Source organism: Choloepus didactylus, chromosome 6, assembly GCF_015220235.1.
Source record: "Choloepus didactylus isolate mChoDid1 chromosome 6, mChoDid1.pri, whole genome shotgun sequence".
Lineage (NCBI taxonomy): Eukaryota > Metazoa > Chordata > Mammalia > Pilosa > Megalonychidae > Choloepus > Choloepus didactylus.
This window is the reverse complement of record NC_051312.1, coordinates 7,944,478-7,964,748: the sequence shown is the minus strand read 5'-3', so window position 1 is coordinate 7,964,748 and position 20,271 is coordinate 7,944,478. Positions and strand designations below refer to the sequence as shown.

The following is a 20,271-nucleotide window of genomic DNA, read 5'->3' as shown; positions in this document are numbered from 1 at the left end:
CGGCCCCCGGCGGGCTCGCTGGCGCTGTGCGCGGCAGGCGGGGCCGGAGGCGGCGGCGGCGGCGGCGGCTCCGGGGCGCGGGCGGGCGGCGGCGGCGGCGCCCCGACTGCAGTCCCGGCGGGAGCGGACGCGAGCCGGGGCCGGGCCCGAGCCGGCGCCATGGGGCGGCGCCGCCTGTGAGCGGCGGCCGAGCGGAGCCGCGGGCGGCGAGCGGGGCCGGGCGGGCGGCGGCGGCGGCCGAGGCCGAGCGGAGCGGCGGCCGGGCCGGGCCGAGCGCGCCGAGCGAGCGGGAGCGGGAGCGGCGGGAGGAGCAGCCGCCGCCGCCGCCAAGATGGCGGACCTGGAGGCGGTGCTGGCCGACGTGAGCTACCTGATGGCCATGGAGAAGAGCAAGGCCACGCCGGCCGCGCGCGCCAGCAAGAAGATCCTGCTGCCCGAGCCCAGGTGAGCCCGCCGGGGGCCGCCCCCGCCGCCCCGCGCCGCCCGGGCGCCGACCTCCTGACCCCCCGCCGCCCCGGCGTCCCCACCTCGCCCCGGGCCCGCGGCGCGGACCCCCGGCCCCCAGGCCCTGCGCGCTCGACCCCGGGGCCCCCCACCCCCACCCCACTGCCCCTCTGTGCCTGCCCCCCGGCCTGCCAGCCGCCCACCCCCAGGGCCCCATCGCTCCCCCGCGTCCTCCTCGGAGCACCCTTGGTCCCCGTGGGGTCCCCCCCCTCTGCCTGCCACCGTTTATATACCTGGCCTGATGATAGCACCCCTCCTTTTGCTGTCCCTACTCCCAGCACCCCTCCAGTCCTCGCGGGGGGTATCCCCCACCCTGGTCTCTTCTTGAGAGAAGTTGGAGGGGAATACCAGTCTCAGGGCCCCTGCCCGCCCCTCCTGTGGGATCCCTGTCTTGGGCCAGGTTGGAGGGTGCCCCTGGGGCAGGTGTGGTGGGCGCGGGACGCCGTGTGCTGGGTGCTCTGCCCAGGTGGGCCCTGCTCAGGGGTTCTCCCCACGTGAGCCCTCCTCTCCGGGGCATGCTGTGCCCTGATGGGTGCCGTTTACCAGGGGCCCTCCCAGCACCCCTGCAGCAGCTGGGCCACGGATGCCACCCCTCTGTCAGGCAGTTTGTGCCATCGTGCCAGGTATCAAAGTTGGAGCGTGTTTCAGGATGTAGGTGCCAGAGTGTACAGGATGCAGGTGGCAGCTGCGGCCGGCCAGGTGCTCCGCGGCTTATAGAGATTCTGCCTGTTGTCTGAGCCCCCTGGCAGCCCACAGGTGGGTCGGACACCTGCCCGGTGTCACACAGATAATCCTGGGTAGAGCCGGGCCCCCCGATCAGGGCCTCTGGCTTCTGGTTCTACATTCCGCCACCACGCTGGCCTCAGCCAGGGCCTGCACGGTCTGCTTCTGCGAGAGCTGTGCACCCCCCACCCATCCTTGGGGTCGTGGGGCAAGACCAGTCCCCACGATCTTTCCGTCCCTGAGTTGGCCTCTGCTGCCCCAGCTGGACCCCAGACCCTCTCTCATCACATGGCTTTAGGGAAGTTCCTTCCCGGCCGCTGGGCCTCAGTTTTGTCATCTGTGAAATGTGGATGGTGTGAAGTAAGGGCTGCAGTGTCCTGAGGTTTCCGAGCAGGGATTGGTGCAGCCCGGCCCCGAGCTACAGGAGGTGCCTTGCTGGGTTCTCTCTCTGGTGGTTTCAGATCAACTGAACTCCAAGCCCGGGAGAGGAAAATTTGTCTGCATTTTGGAAAAGCCGTTGGGCCCCCCCTTTTTTTTTTCACTAAGACAGTTGCAATCAGATTACTCAAAACAGGAACCAGAACTGACTGTCAGCTGGGGGCTGTCCAGGGAGCAGAAACAGTTAGAACAAAAATGAGTACAGAAATGACAAAGCCACGAGGGAGGAAATGGGGGACGTGGTTGGGGGTGTAGGGGCTCAACCTCTAGGGCCCACACGGACTCTTCTTGGTGGCCGCAGCCCGAGACCCTCCTGCAGGCTGGAGTTCTGAGAAGTGTGAGGTGGGGCCTTTTCTGGAACTCTCCACGTTTGGGTAATCTCTCCCCAGAATGCACTGCTTTGGCGGGGCCCCGCCTTGGGTCGGCTGTGCAGGTGTGAGAACCCTGAGAAACGAGATGTTCCTCTTTTCCTGCCTCCCTCGTTGCCCATGGTAGTGATGCTGGTGATAGGAATGATGATGGAAATTATAATAGCTTATTATTTATTTTGACACCTGTCATCTCAGTTCATCCAAAAAACAAATCTGTGAAGTTGGCTAGACCACGCCTTGCATGGAATAGTTGCTCAAAGATGTCAGAAGACCGTGCTGTCTGCTGCTGAGTGGGAATGGGGTGGGCTCTGGGTTTTAGGGCAAAGGCAGGAGACCAAGAGCAAGATGGCGTGGGCCCGAGTGTAGGGTCAACATCTGCAGCAAGACTTTGGGCAAGAGACTTGGGTAGAGAATCCAGTGCCAAATGTCAGTGTCCTAAAGCCCAGGGAGGGGCCCTGCCCTGTACGGGGGCACCTGGCCACACGGTGGTATTCTCCCCGTTGAAGAGTTGGAGAAACTGAGGCTCAGAGAGGGGAGGTTCAGAGCTGGATTTGAACTCAGGCCTCTGGACTCCTAAGCCAGTGCTCTTTCTGTGCTATGCCTCATCCTCTTCTCCCGCCTCTGGCTGCCTTAGCCCTCACCTCTGTGCATATTTTGTAGAATATGCTGGCTGGCACCCCTTGTCTGGAGAGCCCCGTTGCTGTCAGCCGTCATGGTTCACAGGCCCCAGCCCCTCTCCATTGGCTGGGGCCTCCAGCTGAGCCGCCCTGGGAAAGCCAGTGTGGGGAGGAGGTGGCTGTACTCCAGGGCTCCCGTCTGACCCAAGGGCCTCCCTCTCCCACACTCAGGCAGTCGGGGGAGAGACTGTGGCTTGTCCCATGCCAGCATGCCATTTGGGGTGCTCCCACCTTGGGGTGCCCTGTGCCGGCTGCCTCTGTGTGGCTGGTCCCTGACACTGGGCTTGACCAGGTGCTGAGGCTGGCCTCACCTCTGACTCCTCAGGGCTGGGGGACCAGAGCTGTTGGGCAGGGCGCCACTTTGATTTGGCACAGGGGCCTCCCCTTCTGTCACCCTTCAGAACCCAAGGAAGCAGGCCCATTTCTCGTTGTATCGCTGGAAGACAGGGGACCCAGCCTCTAATCCCCCTGCAACACCAGCTCACAAGGGGCTCCGGCAGCTCCCTTATCATCTCTGGGCCTGCCTCAGTTTCCACCTCTGTGAAATGGGGAGGGGGGCTGCCCCTTCATAGTGACCCCCTTTCTGCGCCAAGGGTCCCTGGCTCCGGGCCTCGCCACCGAGCTGCTCTCTCCCCAGCAGGCGCGGCAGCAGGCCTGTAATCACCGCCTGGCACTTAATTGACCACCGAGGCGGCCCGTAATTACTCCCTGGGCTCCTGGCTGGGGAGCCGTGCCTGGCGCAGCCCCAGGAGATGCCCCTGTCCCCTCCCCTGTGACAGTGGCCGCCCCAGCAGCAGCCTGTCGTGCTGGGTGCCTCTTGCAGCCGCCCATGTTCTTGGCTGTTTCCGGGTTCCTCCCCCACCATGTACTTCCTCCTTCCCCGCTCTGCCCTCTCCCCAGACCCTGCCACTCTTCCTCCGAGGCGCTTCCTCTGTTCCCGTTAACTCTTTGCATCCAGGACTTCCTGTTCTGGATCTGGGGCCTTGGAGGGGGTGGGGGTAGGGGCACAGGGGAGGGGTCTCTCCCGCGCGCCCCCCTCCACTTCCCCATCCCCAGCAGCAGCCCCGCTCTCTCCAGCCTTTATTCTTTCCCCAAAACTTTCCACTCGGGTAGCGGCCTTCCCCCGCCCCCCTCCCCCTGCCAGCGAGAGGACCTCGGCAGCCCTCCCTCCGGGCCTGGGAAGCGAGTCTCTGGGAAGTCTCTTCCCATCTGCCCCCCTTTCCAGGGCAGGAGGCTGCCCGCCCGCCCGCCGCGCCCCGTCGATGGCTCTGAAGGGAGCAGGAGCGCGGCAGGTTGGCAGGTTGGCACCTGGCGCTGCCAGCCCGGGAGTAACGCGGCCCATTAATGCACAATCGGCTCCTCGTAGTAAATTCCCACTGACGTCAGGTGAAGGCGCACCGCAGCCCGCAGCCCACGTCTGCTCGGCAGGGGCCGGGCCCGGGCGCGTGGCGGGGCCTGCGGGAGGCAGACGGCGCCCCCTGCCCCTTCTCCCGGGGTCCCCTCTCGGCCCTGCCCCTGGCCCCGGAGCCGTCCGTGTCCTCGGCTCCTCCATCACCCGGGATGGAGGCACACTCAAGTTGTGGTTGATCTGTTTCAACGAAGAGATACTAAAAATGAGGTGTTTGGCTGGCAGCGGTTTTCTGAAACAAAAACACCAGCTTACAGCGAGGGGCGAAGGGTCGTGTCTGTGGGAGAAGGGTGGGCTTTGGAAGTGGGTTTTCTGGTGTATGCACGGCAGGAGCTGTGTTCCCTGGAAGCCGTCAGGGGGCTTGGGGTGCGGGTGGGGGGTGGGCAGCCCCTTCCTGGCAACTGCCGGGCAGGGAGTTCTGGAAGTCGGTTCTTGGTGCTTTCTGACGTGACAGCCGGAGACGGTTTCCGGTGGGTGGTAAGCCACAGGGCGGGGGTCTCGTGTCATTTTGTGCGGAAGCCTGGCCGTGTGACACAGCTGCCGGAGGGCCTCTCTCTGTGTGTCCCAGAAAGGGCTCCAGGTTTGGGCGGCTGTGAGGGCTGGGGTCCTTTCCTCTCTTGCTCCGGAGTTGGCGGTTTGGGTCTGTCTTTCCTGTTTGGTCTCTGGCCCGTCCTTGAGCTCTGAGGACATTGTCAGTCCCAGGGCGAGTCATTGAGAAACATTAATAAGAGGTCCCAGGGGATTTCCTCTTGCCACTGCCACCTCGGTGCCAGGTTTCCTGGAAATGCCACAGAGAAGTGCTGCGGCCGCGGGCACAGGCTCTGCTCTGCTGGCTCATTAGCTGGCGGCTCCCAGAGCACGTGGCTCCCAGCATGGCTGTCCGGTCCTGCCAGGCCAGTAGCCTCCGTGCTGGCTGTCACTGTCCGGGGATTTAGCAGCTTTGGCATCACTGTCACGTGAGGGGCACCAGAATGACTGCTGACCCACCCAAGGGGCTCCCAGGCCCAGAGGAGAGAGGCAGGACAGGGCAGGCCACCAGGCAAAGCTGGGCACGAGGCAGGGGCCCTCCGAGACCCCTGCACTCAGCTTTTCTGCAGAGGTTGAGGGCAGGGCCAGAGTGCCCTCAGCCCCTGTGACGGTGGGAGAAATTTCTCAGGCTTCTGACCACGGTGGGACCCAGGCAAGCTGCCGAACTTCTCCCAGCGCTCATTTTCACACCATCAAAATGAGCTTTGGCCTCTGACCCCTAAGGTCCCTTCCAGTCCACGCAAGCTGCACGCTCTGACCCTGAGTGGGAGCCCCCTGTGAGGGCCAGACCTCGCTCCAGGCCCCCCGCACCACAGAGTGTGGGACTTGGCTTTGCCTCTGAACCACGTGGTGCCAGAAGGTTCTGGAAGTTCTCCCCTTCAGCGCTCATTCCCTGTCTGCAGCCCCTCAGCCGCACATCATGCTGAGAGGAAGGGAGCGTTGGTGCCAGGCTGGGCTAAAGGCGGGCGTGCGCTCCCCAGGGCTGGGCGGGCTCCCTGGCACGGGTGCTTCTCTGCCAAGCTGCCCCCGATACTGCAGCCGGGCAGGTACCGGGCTTGAGGCTGAGCCACAGGAATGCACGAGACTGGTGTGAGAGCTGCGTGGAGCTGCAGCTGCTTAGCCTGGCTCTGCAAATGCTCGAGGGCCGGGCCCTGCTCAGGCTCCAGGCTCCGGGGACATGGCAAGGAGGGAATGGAGACCTGAATGAGCCCATTGGCACATGACCGCATTCTACAAGGAGCGGGGCAGCTGTTAGCAAGCCGTGGGTTCCCAAGCAGAGCTCCCTCCAGGAGATGGGACGTGAGCCGAGCATCTAGCAGGCCGTGACCAGCGTCTCGGGAGAGCTTTCCTTCTGCTTGTGGTCGTTCAGCAGTTATTGACATTCTCATTTCACAAATGGGGAAATTGGACATTTAAAGTTTGTCGCTTGGCCTGGCCTCCAGGGAGGGAAGTGGGGAGAGTCCAGGTGGAACCCAGAGGGATTGGGGAGCTCGGGAATATTCTGGCAGCTGGAGTTGCTCTTTGGAGACGCTTCCTCCTGGAGAGTGGGCTGTCGGACCCGGGCGGGGGTGGGCACGGAGCTCAGGGCTCGTTGCCACTCCAGACTCTGCCAGTTTCAGGAGAGGGTGTTGGAGACTGAGGCGGCCCGGCCCAGCAGGCCGCCACCTCCTCCTGTGCCAGCCCGTACTTGCCACCTGGCGGGAGCTTCCTCCTGCCTGCCTCTCGTCTGCCAGTCCCTGGGCCACCCGCCCGGGGGGACAAACAGGAAACCCTGACACTGCTACCTCAGGGACCTTCCATTCGAGGACTCTGCTCAGGCCTGACCTCGTGTTTGGGTTTTTTGGGGGAGTGGGGGGTGTATTTTATTTAAAGAACATATTTTTCTTTTTAAGGAAGAAATTTAAGCACTGTGGGCTGGGCAGAGTGCTGGGGCCACCCACGGCTCGGAGGACAGGGGCAGGGCCTGGCGAGAGGGGTTCCCCCTCCCGCTGTTACCTGGGCCGGAGTGACGGCAGAGCCGGCCCACAGGGACAGCCCCTTCACCCCCACCCCAGAAAATAAGCGTTTTCCCTGGCTTTCGTAGGCAGGGTCTCATAGAACGTGTCTGGAAACATGTTCCCCTGGGAGACCTCTGTGTCCAGTTAGGGATTCTCCTGGTGGGACCACTGAGTCGTGTGGGGTGGCTGCTCCCAGCCCCTGGGGGCAGCTCCCGTGCCCAGTCCTTACCGAGCTGGCACAGTCTTGCTGATTCCCAGGGAGCTGGGGGCTCGGGAGAGCTCCCTGGGAATATTCCAGGGCTGTGCCCAGCTGCCTGGTGAGCCTCACACCTGGCAGGCCGGGCCCACCTTGCCCGTCGCCCGCACTCACCTGTCCATACATGGGGCCCCCACCTGCTTAGGAGGTTGATGTTCGCTGATATTGTTTTTCCTCTTTATTGCATTTCCTCATCCCCTTCCGTGGACCAGAGTACCCTGAAACACGAGGTCGGGGTGTGGAGGTGGAGCACCGAGGGCTGGCACGTGGGGTGAAGGCCCAGCCCCCTGCACCCCTTCACAGCCTGGACCCCAGCCCCCGGGCTCCCGGGCTGCCTGTCGCTCTGCCCGCTGGGGGGGCCTGCCGAGCTGTGCCACCCCGGGCCCTGGGCCTGCTGCTCCCCACCCGGCCCCCGCCCGGCCCTGCTGTCTGCGCAGGAAGCCCCAGAGCTAGTCCTCATGGGATTCTGGGCTTTGGAGCCCTGGAGCTGAGCGGATGCTGCATGGCGGCCTGCAGGGCTCAGGGCCGGGACTGAACAGAGCCCCTGCTGTGCGGGAAGCTCCCTGTGAGGGGGCAAAGACTGAGACCTGGGGTCTGTCCCCAGTCCTCTGTGTCCCTGTGTCCCCCAGTGCTAGGGCAGAATGTCCTTGGTAGGTGGCTGGTAGACGTGAGCTCTCGGAGCCCCTGCCGGCGTGGGTAGGGGGCCCCCACTTTCCCAGAGGGCCCCACTCTGGCCGCCCGGGCAGGGTCTCTGCTGCAGGAGTCACAGGACGGGAACCCAGGGTTCGCCAAGGGCCGTCCTTGTCATCGGCCGTCCTGCTTCCTGTTGGAAACAGCGCTGTGTGGAGGTCGTGCCGTCGTGGGCCGAGTCTCTGGTGGGGAGTGGGGTCACAGCTTCGGGTTACACGCTCTCGTATTATCTGGCGGGGCCTTTCCTGAGGGGCTCCAAGGCGAGCCGGGGTCTCCAGACCTTCTCAGAAGGGAAGTGCCGAGCGGAAAAGGGCAGAGCTCGGCCTCCGAGCCTGGGGCCCTCCGTCCTCGGACGCCCCGACCTGGAGCCGCCGTCCTTGCAGACTTCCTTCTCTCTGCCCTCTGTCCACCTGACCCTCGTCCCGCGCCCCCTGCTTCTTTCCCTCCTTCCTGGCTGAGTGGAGCCCCTACCCGGTTTTCCTTCCACGGGTGCCTCTGGTGGGGTCTCGGCACCCACCCTGCACCCAGCTTCCCAAGCACTGCCTTCTGGGCGCCCCCTAACCCCGTGGTTGCGACTCCCGGCGTCCCAGGCCGAGCCCCCCCCCACCTGCCGGCCGGGCCCCCCGCTCACACCCACAGCTCCCCTGTGCCTCCCAGGTCACCACTGCCCTGGGCCGCCCCCACCTGGCGCTTTAGGAATTGAGTGACGTTCCACCTTCTCCGCAGAACCTCTCCTGGCAGCCCAGAGGACTCCCTCTGCCCAGGTCTCCTCGCACCGACGGATGGGCCCCCTCGTGGCCTTCCACACGGTGTCCGATGTCCTAGACTCAGCCATGGGACCTGTGCCCCAGGAGGGCTCCTTGGAGGGCAGGGTGGCGTTTGTGTGGTGTCCCACGCCTGGAGTGGGACGTGTGCCCCAGGGACCAGGCCAGGAGGCCCAGGGCCGAGCTCCGAAGGGCCAAGACAGGGCTGTGGAGAGACGGGGCCCGTGGAGCCGGGGGGCCCGGACTTCCAGATCCAAACCCCAGCCCTGCTGGGCAGGTCACGGGCCTCACCAGCCGCAGGTTCTTCACCGTGGCCTGTGGTGACCCCCATGTCCTCCAGGGCCCTGCGAGCCTTGGGTGGGCCGAGGTGGGGCCCCCAGCAGCAGAACTGTTGTCCTCGTTGCCCGGGCTGGCAGGGGCCACTTGTGTCCCCTGCTGGCTGTGGTGACCGGCGGTGAGGGGGGTCTGGGGCGTGGAGTGGAGCCCGGCTTGGCTCCCCCAACCCTGCTCCTTGTAGGGGAGGGGGTAAGTGGGGGACGGGACATTGACTGGAAGCGTCCATGTCATAAAGTGCGAGCCACCCCCTCACGCTCCCCCAGGGGGACAGGGGCGCATTTTTAACCAAGCGTCAGAGACAAGGGGACTGAGGCTTGGCTTCTTTTTATGATAATGTTATTGTTTTTTATTGAGATTTAACCTATGTGGCACAAAATTCATCATTTTAAAGTATATGATTCAGTGGTTTTTTGTATACTGCTATGTGTTACAACCATCACTACTCCCTAATTCTGGAACATTTACACCACCTCAGACAGAAACCCCACACCCGTTCATCTGTCCCTTCCCATCCGTGCCACGCCACCAGCCCCTGACAGCCCCTGGTCTACTTTCCATCCCTGTGGATTTGCTCATTCTGGATGTTTCATAGAAACGCAATCATATACTACGTGGCCTCCTGGGCCTGCTCCCTTCCTTTGGCCTGCTATTTTCAGAGTTCGCTCATGGATCAGCACCCCTTTCCTTCTTGGGCTGAGTAACCCTGGCTTGCACGGAGATGTCACCTTTTGTTTATCCGCTCACTGGGTGATGGGCGAAACCTGGCTTTTCAGATTTGGCCGAGTCCCCACGGCCGGCCCGTGGCAACACTGGGCCCAAACTTCCGGGCTCCTGAGCAGGAGGCCACCGTGGGGCCCTCGCCTTTGGGTCAGCCGGGGTCAGGAATGCATGAGTGGCCTGAGGGGTGGCCTGCCTCCCTGGAGGGACGGGGCCATCCCCAGCAGGGCCCTCCAGCCTCCCTGGCTGCATTTGGAGGGTGAGGTGGCGGCTTGCAGGGCGACAGGGTAGCGAGGGGCTTGCGGCCCTGACGGGACCCCCTGGCCACCTGCACCTCCTCCCCGCCACAGCATCCGCAGCGTCATGCAGAAGTATCTGGAGGACCGCACCGAGGTAACCTTCGAGAAGATCTTCTCACAGAAGCTGGGTGAGTCAGGAGGGCAGCCGTGCAGCCCGCAGGCTTCCCGCCACAGCTGCCCTTGCTGGGGTGTGGGGGCAGGAGGACCCCAGGGCGATTTACCCCCCTGCCTCTGCAGCCACCTGGGCCGTGTGCACCTGTCCCAGGAGGTTTGACCCCCACATCCATGGAGGGCCAGGGGAGCCAGCGAGACCCCTGGGGGGCAGCAGGGGCAGCTCGGGGCTGTGACCCCTATGACCTGTCGGGCCTCCCAGCCCCTGGCTGTAGGCCCAGGGGCCCCGCAAGCCCTGAGGAGGGGACGTGGGGGCCAGCGGTCTCCAGGGCCACCAGGGAAGTTCCTCCTTTGGGGTTTTTGTTTTTGAGAGTTGCAGCTTCCCCTTGGCCCAGGCCGCAGCTGCTCGGGGCCGTTGGTAGAGCCGACAGGAAGGAGCCCGCCCCTTCCTGTGGGGCCTGCCCGGAGCTGTGGTTGGCCCGCCGCCCGCCCCCACCACCCGCCAGCGGCCCTGGCCCGGCCCTCACCCTCCCGCGGTGCCCGCCACCTTTGTGTCACGCCACAGACTCAGCTGCGGGCTCTAGCCCACGGGGCTCTGATCTAACCCCCCGGAGAGCGGGGTGGCAGCTCCGATGGCAGCAGCGAGGTTTCTGGGTGGGAGCTCAGCCTGGGGAGCCGGCATGTCAGGGCAGGAAACACGCACTTTGGGTCCCCTGCCTGTGCTGTGTGACCTTGGGCAAATCGCTTCCCCTCTCTGTGCCTGTCCATGTCTTCACCTGGGAAAGAAGACTCACGAGCCCCAGGGGCCACTGGAGGGTGGGGATAATGTCAGTCCACTGTGAAGCCCCGTGCACCAGTTACTCAAAGGCCCCGTGGTGAAAGGCCAGGCCCCGCTTACCAGAAACGGTGGCCACAGGTGCTGGCAGAAGTGCCCAGGCAGTGGAGGGCATTGATGGCCCAGGGTGGTTCTCCCAGGGAGGCATCGGAGGCCCCTCTTCTGAGCCTGGGCAGCCCTGGTGGGCCGGAAGCCAAGGGGAGAGTGGGGGCCACCCCTCGGCCCCACTTTACCCTCCAGCAGGCTGCTCTGGGGCCAGCTCCAGGCCCCCCTGCCCAGGAGGGGTGAGGACAGGCCTGTCCCGGGCTCTCCTGTGTCCCTTCCCGCAGCCACCTCAGCTCTGCCTGCCCCCAGCTGCCCGTGACCTCATTCCCCCTGCTCTGAGCCCTCGGCCCACCCAGCCCCAGCTTCTCAGGGACCTGCAGTGGGCAGAGCGGCTCTGAGTTCCGGTCGTGCCTCGGCCACACACTGCCTCCCTGACGTACCTCCTCGAGCCTCAGTTTCCCCAGCTGGGCCCTCCCTCTGGTCTGCCTGTTTCTCAGCTGATGGAGGGAGCAGATGAGGACCAGAGAGCAGGTTTTGTCTGCCCTCGGGAGCCAGCCTCGCCCTCCACACCTTCCTCCCCTGGGCCACACCTGACCTGGCATTGGGGGCATGGAGCATCGGGGAGCCCCTCAGACATAACCTCCCTGCACCAGGCTGCAGCCCGCCCGGGTGCTGGTGGTGCCTCCTGGGGCAGGCCAGGGCGTAGGACTGCGGTCGGGGAGCCAGTGGGGGCCTGGTGACCCCCGCGCCAGCCCCGCTGCCCCACGGGGGCTCCATCGCTCTCCAGCCACTATCTGGGGAGTTAGCTCCCAGGAAAGGTTGGAGACACAGAGGCCCTGAATCCCAGCCCGAGAACCCTCGAGTTGGCACAGCCTTAGAGCTGCCTCCTTGGCCAGGCCCACGCCTCAGAGATGGGGGTGTCCCAGTGAGGGGTGTGGCTCTGCTTGCAGGGTACCTGCTCTTCAGGGATTTCTGCCTGCACCACCTGGAGGAGGCCAAGCCCTTGGTGGAGTTCTACGAGGAGGTGAGGTGGGACCCTGCCCCCCGCGCTGGGCGGCCGGCGGGGGCTGGGGCGGGCCGGGGCCGGGCTGCTTACGCCCCCAGTGCCGGCTGGGCCCCAAACCACCCCGGGAATCTCGCCTCTAGATCAAGAAATACGAGAAGCTGGAGACCGAGGAGGAGCGCTGGGTGCGCAGCCGGGAGATCTTCGACTCGTACATCATGAAGGAGCTGCTGGCCTGCTCGCACGTGAGTGTCCCCTGGGCAGTGGGCCTCAGGCCAGGCGGGGGCGAGAGGACCTCTGCTGAGGGCTCACGGCCGCCTCTGTCCCCCCAGCCCTTCTCAAAAAGTGCCACGGAGCACGTCCAGGGCCACCTGGTGAAGAAGCTGGTGCCTCCAGATCTCTTCCAGGTGTGTGTCCAGGTGCCCCCCGCCACGGCACCCTGGGCCCTGCCCCAGCCTCCCTTGCCCCCTTGGGCAGCCCCGGGTCCAGGAGCTGGGGTGGGGGACTGGCCTTTGCCCCAAGGGGCTCTGCCGTCAGCGTGCAGCTTTCTCCCTCAGCCCTACATCGAAGAGATTTGTCACAACCTCCAAGGGGATGTGTTCCAGAAGTTCATTGAGAGGTGAGAGCTGGGACAGAGCGGAGAGGAAGGGTGGGGAGAGCCCACTCGGAGGAGAGTCGCCAGCCTGCCGTGGGCCTGAGCTGGGGGCCCCGAGACTGGTCCGGTCATTTCCTCCTGCACACTCCTGCCTGTCCCGGGCCCACCTGGGCATCTTTCCCTCCCATGGACCGTCTGGGACCCTGCTGGGCTCGGGGTGGGGCTGGAGGGGTGGGTGGATTTTCCCAGGGTCAGGATTTTCCCGGCCATGGAGCAGGTTGTTTCACAGGGAGTGAGCTCTCTGTCACCAGAGGTGTGCAAGCGGGGACAGGAAGAGCCTGGCAGACTGGGCAACCCCTTCTCTAGCTTCTCTGCTCTCGGCAGGAGCCCAGAATAGGTGGCAGAGGCCCACGCGGGGGCACCCGAATCCAGCCTGGCTGTCCTGGGTGGGCAGCACCTGCGCACATGGTTCCCAAGGCCATCCCAGAAGGGGAAACTGAGGCTCGGGGTGCTTCCACACCTTCCCAGAGAGGGCCCTGGGGAATGGTGGTGGGGTGGCGGGCCTGGCACCCAGCCCAGCTCCGTCCAGCTCCTGAGGCTCTTTCCTTACAGTGATAAATTCACCCGGTTTTGCCAGTGGAAGAACGTGGAGCTCAACATCCACGTGAGTGGGACAGGGCAGGTGTGGGGCACCAGCACCCTGTTATTGTTTTCCATGGAGCGGAGACCCGTGGGCTGGCCAGGGCGGGAGGTGGGGGGGGCTGTCCTTCTGTCTTCTGGGGGCCGATGGCTGGGGGCCGGTGCCTGGATGGTGAGGGGGTCTCTGGCTGAGGCCTGTCGGGTTGGGGTGGGGTGGGGTGGGCCTGTGCTGCCCAGGGAAGGATGCAGGTGAGGGGGCCCTGGCTGGGGGTGGGCATTCCCCTGCAGTGACCCCACTGGTCCCCCACCCCACCCCACAGCTGACCATGAATGACTTCAGCGTGCACCGCATCATTGGGCGCGGGGGCTTCGGGGAGGTCTACGGGTGCCGGAAGGCCGACACAGGCAAGATGTGCGCACCCCACCCAGCTGGCCCTTGGTGGGGTGCCTGAGAGAGGGGAGGGGCCCCTGGAGGGCCCTGAAGGCCCAGAGCACCCCCTGGGAAGGGCTTCCGGGGGGGTCGTTGCCTGGCGCCCGGGAGGCCCTGGTAGCTGGGGCAGCAGGCTGGTGCCTCCTCCGCGAAGGCTGTGCGCTCCCTCCACGCCCCTGGCTCCTCCCCCACACCCTGGCACCTCCCACCACGCCCCTGGCTCCTCCCCCACACCCTGGCCCCTCCCACCACGCCTCTGGCTGCTCCCCCACACTCTGGCCCCTCCCACCATGCCTTTGGGTCCTCCCCCCATGCCCCTGGCTCCTCCCCCCATGCCCCTGGCTCCTCCCCCCATGCCCCTGGCTCCTCCCCAGGCCCTGCTTGTGCTGCTGCCCCTCCTGGCACAGCCTGCACTCCCACCCACCGGCGCCCTTTCCCACCCGCTGTGTCTCTGATTTGTTTCTTACACTTGTACTGGGGTCTCCTTTTGCCCCACAAGAGCCATGCACCCGGCCCCCCAGGGGCAGGCCCGGGGCTCTGCACTGCAGGGGTGTGTGGACAGACTGACCCGCCGCCGTCCCTCCCTTCCCCGCCCCACGGCAGGTACGCCATGAAGTGTCTGGACAAGAAGCGCATCAAGATGAAGCAGGGGGAGACCCTGGCCCTGAACGAGCGCATCATGCTGTCCCTCGTCAGCACCGGGGTGAGCTGGGCAGGGCCCGGGGTGGGGGGCCAGAGCGCGGGGACCCTGGGCAGACTCCGCTGAAGGCCGGCCGTGCCCTCCTAGGACTGCCCGTTCATCGTCTGCATGTCCTACGCCTTCCACACGCCCGACAAGCTCAGCTTCATCCTGGATCTCATGAACGGTGGGTCTCTGCAGCGCGGGGCCTGGCCCCTGGGGGTGCGCGGGTGGGGCCGGGGCCGGAGCTGAGCGACCCCGCGGGGCTGCCTTCCTCAGGCGGGGACCTGCACTACCACCTGTCCCAGCACGGGGTCTTCTCCGAGGCCGACATGCGCTTCTACGCCGCGGAAATCATCCTGGGCTTGGAGCACATGCACAACCGCTTCGTAGTCTACCGGGACCTGAAGGTGAGGGCCCCGCCCACTGCCGCTGGCCCCGCCCCCGGCCTCCCCCACCCTCCTCTCGGGGCTCACCTGGCCCGACTCCTCCCCTCTTCACTCTCCTTCCCTCCTGGAGCCATTTTCAGGGTTCAGGTTATGACTGGGGGACAGGAAAAGCACCCCCTCCCTGCCAGCCCAGGGTCGTTTCCTTGGGTGCCCTCAAGCCTCCGGAGCCCTGGCAGGGACCCGGCTGGCCCCTGCCCGGCCCGCAGCAGACCCCTGCGGCCCGGGCGACTTTTCACCTTGGCCTCCCCCACAGCCGGCCAACATCCTGCTGGACGAGCACGGCCACGTGCGGATCTCGGACCTGGGCCTGGCCTGCGACTTCTCCAAGAAGAAGCCCCACGCTAGCGTGTTAGTGTCCCTCCCGCCCCAGCGAACCCCCCCTTCCCGTCTACAACCCCCCCACCTCACGGCACCTTGCCCCCCGCAGGGGCACACACGGGTACATGGCCCCCGAGGTCCTGCAGAAGGGCGTGGCCTACGACAGCAGCGCCGACTGGTTCTCCCTGGGCTGCATGCTCTTCAAGCTGCTCCGGGGGTGAGTGGGGCAGAGAGAGGCTCTTCCCCGGGCCACCCCAGAGCTGCCCAGGTGTTAGGGTGGCACTGTCCCTGGCTTTGGGCAAGGATCGTTCTCACTGCTGCCTCAGTTTCCCCATCCCTGTCCCCTGACCTGGGGCTTCGGCCTCTGTCACCCAGGCACAGCCCCTTCCGGCAGCACAAGACCAAAGACAAGCACGAGATCGACCGCATGACGTTGACCATGGTGAGTGTGGGGTCCCGGGCCGGTGGAGCCATGCTGGGGCCTGGGACCCGGGTGCTTGGTTCTCAGCTCAGCAGCCAGGGTGTTGGGCCGCTGATCCCCACTGTGGCCTCAGGGGCACTGAGACCCCTGCCCCACAGACCGTCCCCTCCCTGTGCAGTCGTAGCATGACTGGGGTGGAGTCTCTGGGAAGCTGAGGGCTGGGGACCCTGGTCCCCCCACCGCCAGAGGCCCATCCTCTTCCCCACAGGCCGTGGAGCTGCCCGACTCCTTCTCCCCCGAGCTGCGCTCCTTGCTGGAGGGTCTGCTGCAGAGGGAGGTCAGCCGGAGACTGGGCTGCCTGGGCCGAGGGTGAGTGCCAAGGCCCGGGGCTGCGGGGGCGCTGCGGGGTCTGGCTTCTCCAGTGGGCCACCAAGCCAACCTGTCCGACCTGGCCTCCCCTGAGGACACGGGCTGAGTCCCGGCCTCCTTTGAGGCTCTCACAAGTGGGGGCACTGACAGCCCTGTCCAGTGTTCTCGGTGCGGTGGCTGCCTGCAGGCAGAGCTGCCGGAGCCAGCAGGGGCCAGGCTTCTAGGGGACCCATAGCTGGGATGGTGAGGATGATGATAACGACCGCAGCTTTGCAGCATTAAGGGTCCACGCGAGCAGGAGCAGCAGGTGCCAGAGGCCAGGCCAGGCCCAGTACCTTGATTTTTCCGAGTTTTAAAACCCCTACAACCCTGTGATGTAGGAAATGCTGTTTTCCCTATTTAGAGGTGTGGCTACAGGCTTGTGTTTAAGGAACCTGTGCAAGGTGGCACAGTCAGAAGGTGGCGGAACTAGGATTTAAACCCGGGCCACCTGGCCCCCAGGGTGGGGCAGTCCAGCCCCCCGTAACCAGCATCTCCCCACAGGGCTCAGGAGGTAAAGGAGAGCCCCTTCTTCCGCTCCCTGGACTGGCAGATGGTGTTCCTGCAGAAGGTAACATGGCCGGGGCCAGGGGGTGCGCCCTGCAGCCCCTCCCCCAATGCTAACCCCAACCCTGCTTCTTCTGCAGTACCCTCCCCCGCTGATCCCCCCACGAGGGGAGGTGAATGCGGCCGACGCCTTTGACATTGGCTCCTTCGATGAGGAGGACACAAAAGGGATCAAGGTACCGGGCCTGGCCTGTCCCTCACACTTGAGCCCCTCTGTCCCCGGAGCCCCTGTGCCAGCCCTGCCAGCTCCCCGGGCTGGGCTCCAGGCAGACCTGTGGTGATGGATGTTCCGGAACCTCCCTGTGTGTCTGTCTGTTTGTCCCTGCCCCGTCTGTCGGGGTGAAGTTGCTGGACAGCGACCAGGAGCTCTACCGCAACTTCCCTCTCACCATCTCGGAGCGGTGGCAGCAGGAGGTGGCAGAGACCGTCTTTGACACCGTCAACGCCGAGACAGACCGGCTGGAGGCCCGCAAGAAAGCCAAGAACAAGCAGCTGGGCCACGAGGACGGTGAGGGGGCTCCGGGCCCGCTAGCCACTTAGCGAGGAGGACACAGGCTCAGCGTGAGGGGCTTGCCCAGGGTCCCAGCTTTAGCCCGGGCCGGGCCGGGCGGCTGAGTGGACCTCTCGCTCTCCCCGGGCAGACTACGCCTCGGGCAAGGACTGCATCATGCACGGCTACATGTCCAAGCTGGGCAACCCCTTCCTGACCCAGTGGCAGCGGCGGTACTTCTACCTGTTCCCCAACAGGTTGGAGTGGCGGGGCGAGGGCGAGGCCCCGGTAAGGAGTGGGAGCAGGCATGGGGGGCAGTGGGGGGAGGCTGACCCCCGGGCCCGCGCCCTCACCGTCCCCTCCGCGGCCCTGCAGCAGAGCCTGCTGACCATGGAGGAGATCCAGGCCGTGGAGGAGACGCAGATCAAGGAGCGTAAGTGTCTCCTGCTCAAGATCCGCGGCGGGAAGCAGTTCGTCCTGCAGTGCGACGTGAGTGGGGGCCTGGGGTGGGCGGGTGGGGGCCCAGGGTGGAGGGGTTGGGGTGGGGGTCTGGGGGGGTGGGCAGACGGGGGCCCCTCCTGACGGGCTGCGGGTGTGGCAGAGCGACCCCGAGCTGGTGCAGTGGAAGAAGGAGCTGCGGGACGCCTACCGCGAGGCGCAGCAGCTGGTCCAGCGGGTACCCAAAATGAAGAACAAGCCGCGCTCGCCCGTGGTGGAGCTCAGCAAGGTGCCGCTGATCCAGCGCGGCAGCGCCAACGGCCTCTGACCCGCCCGCCCACCTTTTATAAACCTCTAATTTATTTTGTCGAATTTTTATTATTTGTTTTCCCGCAAAGCGGAAAAAGGTTTTATTTTGTAATTATCGTGATTCCCTGTGGCCCCCCCACTGCCTGGCCCAGCACCCCCCCCCCCCGGGGAGGGTCCCGCTTGCCTCGGCTCCTGCTGCCACCAAGCCAGCCCCTGCCCGCCACCCCCCTGCCCTGACCCCCAGCGTCTTCCTGGGGAGGGGAGAGCAGTGGCCCCTGGTGGCGATGCCCCAGGAGCCGGGCCACCTCAGTCAGCCTCCGGGGGCTGAGCTCTGCGCCCATGGGCTCAGCGGGGCGGCCGCAGCCCCGTCCCAGGGGAGGGCCCGGAACAGGGATGCTACTGGAATCTTCCTGCCGTGGCCCCTCCCGGCGCGCCCTCAGCAGCCCCTGAGCTCTGGACGACACCGCCCTGCCCTCTTGCCAGTTGGGGAGGAGAAGGCCTGGGGCTCCCTCGCCCCCCGAGGCTTCCCAGAGACTTGGGCTCCTTGGCTCCGGTCCCCCCACCCCACCTCCGTTCCCCCCTGCCTTGGACACCGTGGGGCTCGGCCGGGAGCCCCCCACCCCCAGCCCTCCCACCCTGAGGCCCAGTGCAGGGACCACAGAAGGGTGATTGCAGATTGTGCCAAACTGGCCTGGCCTGGTCCCCAGGTGCCCCCCACAGGACCACCGGGGGGCCAGCCCAGGGCGGCCAGGGGGCAGCAGTTGCCCTGCTCTGTCAGCGTGCCCCTCCCAGGCTATCTGTCCCTATCCCCCCACCCCCGTCAGTGCCACGGCCCACAGGGCGCCCCTCGCCGCATGCCCCCTCGTGCCAGTCGCGCTGCCGTGCGTGGCGTCGCGCCCTCTCCCCCGGGGCTGGGTTGGCGCGCCCTCCCCCTCCCATCTTCTCACTCCCCAGTGCGTTTCTTTGCCGAATTTTGAATGTGATTTTAAAGAGTGGAAAATGAGACTATGCGTTTTTATAAAAAATGGTGCCTGACTCCCTGTTGTGTCAGAGTCTTCCTGGGACCCGCTTCCCCTCCTCTGCTGGGCTGGCCTGGGGGAGGGGCTTGGGGGCTGGGTCCCCTCCACCGGCACCCCCAGCTGGCCCATCCTCCCACCCTCAGTGGCTGCACGGTGCCTGTCCCCCCAGCTGCTCTGGGGGCGGACAGTGTCTTCTCAGGGCCCCGGCAGTGCTGCTGTCACACCCGGGACGGGCTGGGACCCTCTCGGCCTCCCTGAATGCCGCCCGCCTGCCAGGCAGCCACTGTACCCAGGCCCTCCACCCTCCAGGCCGCACCACCACCCCTGGGCCCTTACTCACTTTGCCTCCCCCCTGCTCTCAGTATGCGGCCCCAGGCAGGGGCCCCCAGGGGTGACCCAGCAGGTGTGCATCACCGGCTGGCTACCCATGCAGGGCCCTGCTGGCAAGGCTGGGGTCTCCCGGCTGAGGACAAGGGGCAAATGGAGGAGGCAGGCTGCTGGGGGTGTGTTCCAAGGATTCGGGGGAAGTGGCATCTGAGCTGGGCCCCCAGCATGGGGAGGTGGGGGTTGTGTCTGATGAAGGGGAGGGCCAGGCAGCCATGAGGGGCGGCTCAGAGTGGCAAGAGCACCTGGGGAAGAAGCCACAGTGCCCGAGGTCCTGAATGCCAGGGCCAGCCTAGCAGAGCACACTGCCTGAAGACGTGGATGGGCCCAGAGCCTGGGCTTTAGTCCGTGGGCTCTAGGTAGTTAGGGAAGGCTCATGATGGGGGCTGGGGGTGATGAGAGCTGCCCCCAAACCAGACACTGATTACTGCGTGCAGGCTGCACGGAGGGAGGAGCGGCAGGAAGTCATGTGGCCAGGGAAGGGTTGCCATGGGATGGTGGCAGTGGAGGGAGACACAGGCCACGTAGACAGGACTTAGGGGTCCAAGCTGGTGCAAGCCGGAGCCGGGTGATGGGGGTTCTGTGCTACCATTTGCAGAGGCAAGACAGCTGGGCAGCAGGGGAGGAGGGCGAATGTGGCTGGATTTGGGTCTGGAGACGCTGAGGGGGACAGCATGGGACCTCTGGGAACCGACGTCCTAGGCCTGGAGGTGGCACCAGAGGGATGGTGTGAACAAGTGGGCTTTCGGACTGGGAGAAGCCCAATTGGGGAGGCATGGAGGGAGAGGGGGGCCCTGGAAAAGGGTTGAGAAGGAGGTGTCACGGCTGGCAGGGAGTCATGGCATGCTGCAGACTTTGGGAGATGATGGCCCTGAGACAGTCTCCTTAGACTGGGGTTTGAAGAGGACTGGGGAGAGAGGGATGGCCCTTTTAAGGGAGACAGAGGTGAGAGACAGCTGTTTTTAGGGTTCTGGGCATTCAGAGACCAGTGAACTGCCACAGTCCCCAGGATGCTACAGAGGACCTGGTAACACTGAGAGGCTGGGGGAATGTTCAGGGGGTGGCAAAGTGACTCTAGATGGCACAGGGGCCACCTGCCCACCAATGGGAGGGTGGAATAAACATGGCAACCAGAGACCTCCTAGCCTAGAGGCTCAGAAAAGAGGGCAACCTTGGGCAGGAGGTGGCTTCAGACCATAGTCCTAACACTCTTGAGCTAGCAGCCCGTCTAGATGGCATTATCTGGTAATTTGTGCATTTTACAAATGGGGAAACTGAGACCGGAGGGTCAGCCTTGGTCAAGCTTCAGCCTAGCAGCTGCTCTGCACCCAGGCCGGCCCACAACCCGGAACTAGGCTGCCTGAGGCCCGCACCCGGTTTCTGTGTGGGTGGAGGGGCCGGCCCTGATTTCGAAACGAAACCC

At 65.2% G+C, this 20,271-nt stretch overlaps 1 protein-coding gene across 2 annotated transcripts; it reads left to right on the top strand.

Annotated features, from left to right (window-relative positions):
• The first annotated feature begins 227 nt into the window (after nucleotides 1–227).
• On the top strand, nucleotides 228–18,480 carry GRK2 (G protein-coupled receptor kinase 2). Of its 2 annotated transcripts, none has more exons than XM_037838742.1 (21): nucleotides 228–444; nucleotides 9,760–9,836; nucleotides 11,650–11,723; nucleotides 11,846–11,947; nucleotides 12,035–12,109; nucleotides 12,260–12,321; nucleotides 12,910–12,961; nucleotides 13,257–13,348; nucleotides 13,970–14,069; nucleotides 14,154–14,232; nucleotides 14,325–14,455; nucleotides 14,748–14,842; nucleotides 14,922–15,029; nucleotides 15,188–15,254; nucleotides 15,502–15,602; nucleotides 16,146–16,212; nucleotides 16,289–16,384; nucleotides 16,554–16,716; nucleotides 16,850–16,986; nucleotides 17,077–17,187; nucleotides 17,300–18,480. In XM_037838742.1, exons 1-21 carry the CDS (start codon nucleotides 332–334, stop codon nucleotides 17,462–17,464), a joined length of 2,067 nt encoding a protein of 688 aa, XP_037694670.1. In that variant the 5' UTR covers nucleotides 228–331; the 3' UTR covers nucleotides 17,465–18,480. The 2 variants fall into 2 exon arrangements, with proteins under 2 accessions (XP_037694670.1, XP_037694669.1); XM_037838741.1 differs by having other exon boundaries at nucleotides 231–444; nucleotides 17,074–17,187.
• The last annotated feature ends 1,791 nt before the right edge of the window (nucleotides 18,481–20,271 follow it).

Coding starts and splice junctions, on each gene's coding strand:
- GRK2 (XM_037838741.1), top strand. CDS start 332: ATGGCGGACCTGGAGGCGGTGCTGGCCGACGTGAGCTACCTGATGGCC. Junction 12,962..13,256: donor ACGTGGAGCTCAACATCCAC/GTGAGTGGGACA, acceptor CCCACCCCACAG/CTGACCATGAATGACTTCAG. Junction 16,385..16,553: donor AGGACACAAAAGGGATCAAG/GTACCGGGCCTG, acceptor GTCGGGGTGAAG/TTGCTGGACAGCGACCAGGA.